Source organism: Brassica napus, unplaced genomic scaffold, assembly GCF_020379485.1.
Source record: "Brassica napus cultivar Da-Ae unplaced genomic scaffold, Da-Ae ScsIHWf_2251;HRSCAF=2904, whole genome shotgun sequence".
NCBI classification, from domain to species: domain Eukaryota; kingdom Viridiplantae; phylum Streptophyta; class Magnoliopsida; order Brassicales; family Brassicaceae; genus Brassica; species Brassica napus.
Window position 1 is genome coordinate 8,850 of NW_026015648.1, and position 9,044 is coordinate 17,893.

General features: G+C 34.7%; 1 protein-coding gene across 3 annotated transcripts; it reads right to left on the reverse strand.

Moving 5' to 3' along the window:
* Window positions 1-816: 816 nt before the first annotated feature.
* Window positions 817-6,264, reverse strand: LOC125600432 (auxin transport protein BIG-like). Of its 3 annotated transcripts, none has more exons than XM_048773143.1 (15): window positions 5,838-6,263; window positions 5,543-5,649; window positions 5,072-5,183; window positions 3,241-4,972; window positions 3,045-3,165; window positions 2,858-2,970; window positions 2,699-2,782; window positions 2,499-2,616; window positions 2,317-2,423; window positions 2,165-2,242; window positions 1,976-2,093; window positions 1,603-1,901; window positions 1,284-1,517; window positions 1,163-1,192; window positions 817-1,042 (listed from the first exon to the last, which is right to left on the reverse strand). In XM_048773143.1, exons 1-12 carry the CDS (start codon window positions 6,088-6,090, stop codon window positions 1,791-1,793), a joined length of 3,054 nt encoding a protein of 1,017 aa, XP_048629100.1. In that variant the 5' UTR covers window positions 6,091-6,263; the 3' UTR covers window positions 817-1,042; window positions 1,163-1,192; window positions 1,284-1,517; window positions 1,603-1,790. The 3 variants fall into 3 exon arrangements, with proteins under 3 accessions (XP_048629100.1, XP_048629099.1, XP_048629101.1); XM_048773142.1 differs by having other exon boundaries at window positions 3,241-4,975; XM_048773144.1 differs by lacking the exons at window positions 817-1,042; window positions 1,163-1,192; window positions 1,284-1,517; ... (1 more) ...; window positions 1,976-2,093; window positions 2,165-2,242 and having other exon boundaries at window positions 2,699-2,792; window positions 3,241-4,975; window positions 5,838-6,264.
* Between the last annotated feature and the right edge of the window lie 2,780 nt (window positions 6,265-9,044).

Consider the following 9,044-nt stretch of genomic DNA (forward strand, 5'->3'; position numbering starts at 1 on the left):
CTTGTCCATCAAGGAAATCACCAAAAGGAGAAGGTTAAAGAGGAGAACATCAATTGGTGGGATTGCATCCAAGCATGGATCAAGGTTAGTGTTTCTACCTTCTTTTGAAATGTGTTAGAGTTGAATTAAATCAAATCTAGATCAGTTCTTGGTGTTGAAATAAATTAACACAAACACCCGCTGCCCTCAGTGTGGTAAGAAGTCTCCATGGTAGTAGCTGGATCACTTGAGTTTTGGTTTGACGACAAGATTCGTCTCTGCTTTCTACTGGATTTCCCTCAAGCGGCTATTATTCAAAGAAGAGTCTCTGAGGTAACCATTGTTTTGATTTGCTAGAAGAAAAAAACGTAACACTGTTGTGTGTTGTGGCTTAACATTTAGTTCGATGTTGAGCTTCGCCTTTCTGATAGATTCGGGATTACTCTCCGATGTCACTTGAATTTCCCGCGAAAAAACGGTCTTACAATAATGAGGCCAGAAGTCTAAACACAGTGAGGGAAAACTCTCAATACTTTCTTGGATCTTCAACTTCTGCAAAAGAATGTCCACCGGTCTCTTTCTTCTTGAATGTCTTCTCTTCTCCTCTAAACCCAGGTTAGGAAAGAAACTCTGCTCGATTCCCTCTGATTTTGAGCTTTTGTCAGAACCATTCTTCTCAAAAGGCAGGCTGCTCTTCATTACCTGCTCTCTCTCTCTGAAAGTGAACCCGTTCCTTACACATATTTGGTGGAAGGTCATCGCAGGGTATTGCTCATTTGGTTTGTAATCTTAAGAAGACATGGTTTTAATTGGCATTTGTGGTTTTAGTGCTTTGGCTAGTCCTTTTAAAGATTGAATCTAACAAAACATCAGAATTTAAAGCATATTTCAACATAGATTCACAAAATAACTAAACTAGAATATCAAGTTGAAATATAGTTTCTTCATCTTCTTCCATCAGTCATCATCAGAGAAGGTTTTCTTCTCTGACCTTCTCTCTGATAACTGAGAATATTTCCGTTTAACGACCGGAGGGATTTCTGGTGGAAGGTTAAATTTGTTCCTGCAAAATTGAAAACCCCTTTTGTTTGTTATCTCTCCATGTAAAGAAAAACGCTCTAAACCAATGTGCTGTGGATAAAGAAACTCAAAAGGCAAATAATAAAATGATCAAATCCCTTACCAGAGCTTCTCTGCACGGTTGTACTTGTACCTAATCAACAAAGACTATTAGCATCAGTCTTTTATGTAACGCCATTAAAGCTATATAGCAAACAAACAGGAGAAACAATAAATCAATTTACTTGGGTCGGATAGGGTATGGAGACATCTCAACCACGTCAGAAATTATATTCAGACGACTACTCTCGTACAGCAGCGCCTTCTTTGCTCTGTCAGCAGTCTCAAACTCAATAATGCCACAGCCGAGACTATTCCCGTTCAGGTTTATAGCAAGTCGAACCCTAAAATCTTCACCTTTTCTAAAATCTTCAGTACCTTTTTTTCCAGAATCCTTTCTAACTTTGAAGAAGTTGGTGCTGTAAAAGTGAACAACAAGATACCAGTCATGAGAAACTTTCTCCAAGGTCTATAGAATAAAACTGAAGAAAATTGCCGACTCACATATGAGATAGTCGCTGTGATCTAAGGAAATTGGAGAAGAAGATACTCCTTCTTCTTTGGTCTACTTCATCATAAACAGTGTAAGTTTCATTAAACCCTTCTTCTTCTTCTTCTTCTTCTTCTTCTTCTTCTTCTTCTTCTTCTTCTTCTTCTTCTTCTTCTTCTTCTTCTTCTTCTTCTTCTTCTTCTTACTTTACCTTGTGAACGAGGCAATATGGCGTAATGCGTGGAACATCAGCGGCCCAAGCAAGCGAAATTTTCTGATGGTTCAACGTTTTAGTAAGCTTCGTGTACAACACCTACAGTATAAAAAGACAATCAGCAATGATACTTTCAAATTTGCTACTTGAATAATTTTCATTAATGCTCTCACCAGATTTGCCTCTTCAGCGGAAGCAAACTCAACAAAACACTGGCCCATTCGCTTGTCACTGGAATCCATACAAAATTGAACTTGAACAACTCGTGCATCATCATTGAAGAAATCGATGCTGTTAAAATGTAGGATACAAGTATTAGTCATGAAAAACTTTGTTCCAAGAAAGGAAGAGGAAATACTTACATATCTTCTATTTCAGTATCGCAAGAGAGGTTGGTGACAGAGAGCGTGTTTTCATCCTTTGTCAGAAAGTAGTCGTTCCTGCAATATTGAAAAAGTAATCAAATATTAAAATTCACCTCACCCAAAGTGCTCTTGATAGTTAAATCTCTTACCAGAGTTTGTCTACAAGGAAAGGTTGGGGACGGCCTGTAAGTGACGACGTTGTAGCTAGGAAAACCTTATGATCAAGCAAATATAGACAATGTTTCGTTTTCAACGCCTACAATATAAAATATAAAGTCATTAGTTTCCAAATTATTAAAGATCTAATCATTACTTTCCAAAAAACTCTTACCATGTTTGCTGTACAAGGATCCGCGAACTCAACAAAGGCGTAGCCCACACGCTTACCCTTGGAGTTTACAATTATTTGAGCAGTAACAACATATCCCACACTTCCGAAGAAATCGATACTGTAAAAGTGGAAGATAGAATATCAGGTATGAAAAAATTTTGTTACAAAAACACGAGTGAAAATTTAAAAGTGGCACTTACATATGAGACACTTTAGTCTGGGGAGAGAGATTGGAAACAATGAGTATATTCTCATTCTGTGTCGATTCAGCCACAGTACCGTAACTGTAAAAACCTGTTATCAGTCCATGTAAATATAGTTGTAACACTCAAAAGGGGGCAAATAATTAAATTCCTTACCAAACCGTGTAATCTAACCAATACTTTCCAGCGCCTTCAGGGAGAGTAGCTCGGGCGGCAATATATATCATGTTCCCGTCCAATTCTACGCCATTCTTCATCAATTCCCGCGCCTACAATAATAACAAAAGATTTTGTCAGCAATTAGTTTAATAAACTTTTTATTATTAAAATAAAGAGCTCTCACATTCTTTGCTTCCTTAGCCGAAGCAAAAAACACAAAAGCGCATCCGCGCCTTCTCTGCCTGTGGTCTATTAAAAATTGAACACGAACAACTTCTTCTCCAGCATCCTCGAAGAACTTGAGGCTGTAAAAGTGGAGGATAACATATCAGCAGGTTATGAAAAAACTTGCTCAATAGGAAAATAAAGATGATCATTACATAGCTCTTGGTCCAGTTTTGGCATTGAGACCGGTAATGAAGAGTGTCTTCTTCCTCTTAATCTTTCCTCCTCCTCTCAGACGCAGAACCAAGTGAAGTGTCGACTCCTTCTGGATGTTGTAGTCTGCGAGTGTCCTCCCGTCTTCCAACTGCTTCCCGGCAAAGATCAGACGCTGCTGGTCCGGTGGGCTCCCTTCCTTGTCCTGAATTTTGGCCTTGACATTGTCGATCGTGTCGGACAATTCGACCTCTAGGGTTATCGTCTTACCCGTTAGAGTTTTCACAAAGATCTGCAACCCATTTACCATAAATCCGCATAAAACAACCGGACCTCTTCCATCATCACCCAGAGCATCCAGTTTCGATGGATAAAACATGCATTGAAGATGAAGGGAATTGTCACCAATCTTCACATATTCATCAGCTTGAAGACTTTTACCAAATAGAGTATGCTTGAGAAGTAGTAGAGATGGCGAACTGTGGCCATGGTGATTCAAAGTACTGAAAGTTGCAAGGAAAGCTTTCCTATGCACTTGTAAATACTTGCTAACCAGCGATGAAAGCACTCTCAGCAACTCTACGAGGGCATAAATTTCCATCAAGTAGGAGCGAATGCCATCGGCGGTAGCAATATACTTGGCATTGACAGATGTGCACTCCTTTTTCTTGCAATAACCCCATAAGCCACCATTGATGAAATACAACAGAAGAGAGAGCCACGATCCTTCACGGATAAAATCCCAACCCAAATCCTCGACCGCCTTCTCAGGTGCAGCTTGGAGATGATTTAAAACACCAACCAGAATGTCTCTAAACTCCATATTCTTACCAACTCCATACTCGAACTCACCATTTTCAACAGCAAGAATTTTCTGAAAAAGGTAGGACTCACGAGAATCAGACAGAGCACGACCACTTAAGAGATTAAGTAACAGCTCCAAGGTAACACGTCCAGGTTTCCCTTCATCTTGGAGCATGCAACCACCATCAGAGGCCTTGTCTTCAGTACTGCAGCCTACTATATTGAGCAGGATATCCATGTGACCAATGTCAAGCTTTTTGCATCCACCTTCGTACATCCTATGAACCCATTGCTTACCGAAAATGCACACTCTAAGGAAGTTCAACAGTTCCTTTGCAGCTTGCAGTGGTAAACTGCTGCTGACAGCAACGGGTGGTTGATCGTTTGGTTCTATGGAACACAGAGAACGGCTACCCTCAGAGAACAAGTTTCCAAACAGGGGTTCCTCGTCATGAGAAATCTGGACAAGATTAAGAAATCCATCCACCAGCCCTAGAGAAAGACTATCAATATCACCCTCTGTAGAAGTGTGGTCAGGGTAGTCGGAGAAAACCCTGAACAGCTTAGGAAAAGCATCTGTGAACGTAGCTACCGCTTGTAACAATGTCCTGTCGTTTTCGATACATTGAACATCTTTGGAAAGTCTTCCCAGCAGCTTCAGAATTCTTAAGCAAAATGACAATTTATCAAGGAAAGTATGATCGATGGTCTTCTCATCTAACACACTTGGTAGTTGAAAAAGCTCTTTGCAGACCATAATCAGACAACAAACAAAGCCAATGTGAGCAACTGCCAGGTGGCGAGACAGGGGATTCACGTGGAAAGAGGGCTTGCCTACTGAATGAGTCTGGGTAACAGATTCAATGCATTCAGACATCAGGAAAATAAGAAGCCGGTCAACTGGCTTCTCTTCATTTGAGAACCTGCCCACTGCTTGATACGGTCAAAAGGTATTAATATCAGCAGATAAATAAATCTGAAGTAAGATAACAAGATACTGCTGAGTGGATTGGTAGCAACAATCATTACCTTGGAAAGTCACAAATGTTGACCACAGTTCTGAAGCTTCAGCAGGAGAGACAGGTGGCAATATATCACTTCCATCAAACGAAGCAATCTCCAAAAGCATTTCCATGTTAATCTGAATCAAAACAAGCATTTGGAGAGGTTACTTAACGCATTCTACGTCTATACCCGTCATGGAAAGGTTAAACAGAAGCCATGCTGGTGAGTTTGTGTGACTTAATTGCACAAAGGGAAACTGACATCAAGCTTCAACGATGATAACCCGGCCCATAGCATATAGGTCAAGTAAGCAACAGCTTAGGGCCCAAATATTTGTGGTGGGGGTATTTTAGCTTAGTTTTGAATTTATACATAGATAAAAAACAATAGGAAAATTTTCAATTTGAGTGGGGCCGTTAACAGGATTGGGCTATATCAATCCCGAGTTATAAAGTAGGATAATGCGGGAAATATAAATAGAATAAACAAACAAACCTCCATGTTCGGATCATTTTGTGTAAAGTTCGACTTCTCCAAGAAGCTGGGAGAGAACTCCATCACCTCCTGGATAACACCCAGAGCTATAGGTTCGACTTGGTCCGCTGAAAAAAAAAACAGTAAGGGAACATTATTCGAGGCCATCATTGTTTACTTCAAACATTTCAACGAATTTTTGACAAAATAATCATATACCAAAGCTCAGCGAGTGGGAGATAAGAGTACAATCAATCAATCGGCAGGTAAAATCAACTAATACCGACCTAAACCTCGATTTAGAGCTATTCAGTACCTAATAGATATTGTGAGAGTAGAAGGATAGCCTGAAGCTGCGAATCGGACCAGGCCTCAAACCCTAGCTTTCCGGAGGAGCCATCATATCTGCCAATCGGAGCGATTCCCGAGCCAAGGAGTAGATAAAAGTGACGGAGACCACGGTCGGAGCGTACGCCGCGTTGAGAGAAGAGATCTGAAGACGAGAACGAAATAAGGCCGGTCTCGTCGGAGGGAAATCGGCGGCAACGATTCGCCGAGTCAGCTGCCATCTCTGGCGACGCGAGAGAACGAACCGTTCGTGAGCACAGTATACTAAACGCGAAGGCAAGCTAGGGTTTATAAAAAGGTAGGGTTTATAAGTAGACAATCAAAGGCAGCGAGTGACCACTGAGAGAGGACGATGCTCCTTTCGTAATCTTTTTTTTTTTTTGTTTTTTTACACGAAAACATTAATGAAACTACACATTTATTATTCTTCGTTAAAGATTAATTATTAATTTTCAAAATTTAAATTTCTTTTCATTGGGTACGTGTAAGTTTGTAGCGCATCCACCTTTTCGGAGGTTTTCTAGAATGTTCCAGGATTTTTAACATAAAAACAGTTTTTTTTTTTTTTTTTTGAAAAAAAGCTTACATAAAAGCAGTTTTGTTCGGTTCATTTTCATATTTGACTCTATTTTTTAAAACTAATTAAAATTAAGGAATTTAAATCATAACTAGGTGTTTGCCCGTAATTTTACGAGTAATTATATTATATAAAAATATATATACTATTTTACAATGTTATAATATTTGAATAATAATATAAGGAGTGCTCTAGCTTTATATATCGTAAATTACATTATTTTAACACGTGAAAAAATCAGAAATACTCTAGCTTTCAAGAAATAAAAAAGAGAGTTTTTTGTGTATAACCAATACAATGATCGGACGCTTTTCTCATGAAGATATTTTGTAAATGTTTTTGTGTGGACTTTAGAAAACATAAAAAGTTCTAATACTGTTTTACCTACAAATCTAATTCTTTTATATAATAATATATTTCAATACAAAAGTTAAAAGTATTTTATTTAATTATATATAAATAGTTGATAAAACATATATATTATTTCTCCAATTAGTTACCATAAATTATTATTTGTAATATTACATGTGTCATTTCGTAATTTATATTAATTAGTTATATAGTTACCTTTTATTTTTAGATCAGATTAAAATAAATAATTAATAAACGTCAACAACCAATCAAATTATAACTATTTCTTAAAAAAACTTAACATATTCTCATTTAATATATAGTATGATTTATCTCTTTAAAACCAAGGATAAATTTGGTTAGTGTACACATGAAAACATGTATTAGGAAAATGGTAGTCTAAGTAATTTCTCTCATAATTTTGTCAAATCACAAATCACACTTTCTCACTCATTTTTTATTTAGTGTTTAACATTAAACTTAAATGGGTTAAGCAAACCATTTCTTCCTTTAAGACATACCCATTTTAAATAAATCTGATTAATTAATAAAAAAAATATTTTTCAAATTTTTAAATAACAAAATGTTATTATTTTAGGCATATATACTTAATATTAATGTGAGATCCAATATTGTACATTTTAAAAGTTTATTATACCGAAAAACATACATCTCATTATTTTTAAATAATTTTATCCTACTTGCAATTTACATTATATTTTCTATCTTTGACTTTAACAATTGTAAAATATGTCATTTTTATTGATATTTCTTACTCAATTTATCACAATGTTTTTAAAACACATAAAACTAATTAGTTCACATTTATAGTAACACAAAAAATACATGCTTCTCGACAGACAAATAAAATTAAATACATAAGAATATTAAAAAACCAAGAACGCAACAAACATATTTTATTATTCTTCCCTCCTGTTTTTATTTATGTCTCCTTTACATTTTTACTATTCAAAACAACCATGCTAATTTTATTATAATCAAAGCTAAATGAATTATTTTAATAGAGTATTAACTCTACGAAAAACATGTGAAAAATACTTTGATTAATTTAATTTTAACGACGTACTATCTAATAATTTTAAGCGACTTACCGTATACTAATTTTAATTCATCTGTTTATATCAATAGATGAATTAAATAATATTTTTGATTAATATAATTTTAAATGACTTACCATATAATTTTTATGTTTTAAAATATAAAAATATTTTAATCATTTCTAAAAGTGAAAACTTATCCATGACATCACATTGTCATTGGAAAATGATGAGAATTTTTTAATTATATATTTGACTATTTTTCATTCATTTGAAACATTTTATAATATATGTATATATATATAGAGAGAGAGTATATATATATATAGAGGGAGAGAGTGAATGAGTGAGTTTAATTAATATTATTAGGTTTACATTAATTAGTTTTCTGGAATCTATGACTTATTATATTCACTACTAATATAAATATATTAAAAACCGTTTTTATAATTGTTTATGTAGTATCATATGTATTTAAATGTATATTATCAATTTATATAATGTAATCTATGATATTTAATTTTTTATATAAATAAATTATATTAATTCATCTATATCTAAGATGTTTAATTGTATGTTTGGAAACATATATTAGATTAGGTAATTCTAGGCTTAGTTTACTTTTAAAAACTTTAATTAGATAAATAAATAAATAAAAACCATCAACCAATCAAATTATAACAATTAATTGGAAAGCTCTCATATGAACGACACGTTGTAGAAATCACTTAAGTGACTTCTCAATTAATATATAGTGGATGTTTTAAAATATAAAAATATTTTAATCATTTCTAAAAGTGAAAACTTATCTACAGGGCCGGTCCTGAGATTTTGGGGGCCTGTGACATCACATTGTCATTGGAAAATGATGAAATTTTTTAAAATTATATATTTGACTGTTTTGCATTCATTTGAAACATTTTAGAATATATATATATATATATATATATAGAGTGAATGAGTGAACTTAATTAATATTATTAGGTTTACATTAATTAGTTTTCTAGAATCTATGATTTATTGTATTCACTACTAATATAAATATATTAAAAACCGTTTTTATAATTGTTTCTGTAGTATCATATGTATTTAAATGTATATTCAATGGGAAATTTTATGTTTACCACTTTCATGGTATCACTTTTCATCTTTACCACCATCAAAGGGACATTTTCGAAAATATCTTCTT

Excerpts from the sequence above, each read along its gene's own strand:
- LOC125600432 (XM_048773142.1), bottom strand. The coding sequence starts at position 6,090 with ATGGCAGCTGACTCGGCGAATCGTTGCCGCCGATTTCCCTCCGACGAG. Across the intron at positions 5,650-5,837 it reads ACTCTCACAATATCTATTAG|CGGACCAAGTCGAACCTATA; the intron begins GTACTGAATAGC and ends TTTTTTTTTCAG. Across the intron at positions 1,902-1,975 it reads CCGCTGAAGAGGCAAATCTG|GTGTTGTACACGAAGCTTAC; the intron begins GTGAGAGCATTA and ends TTTATACTGTAG.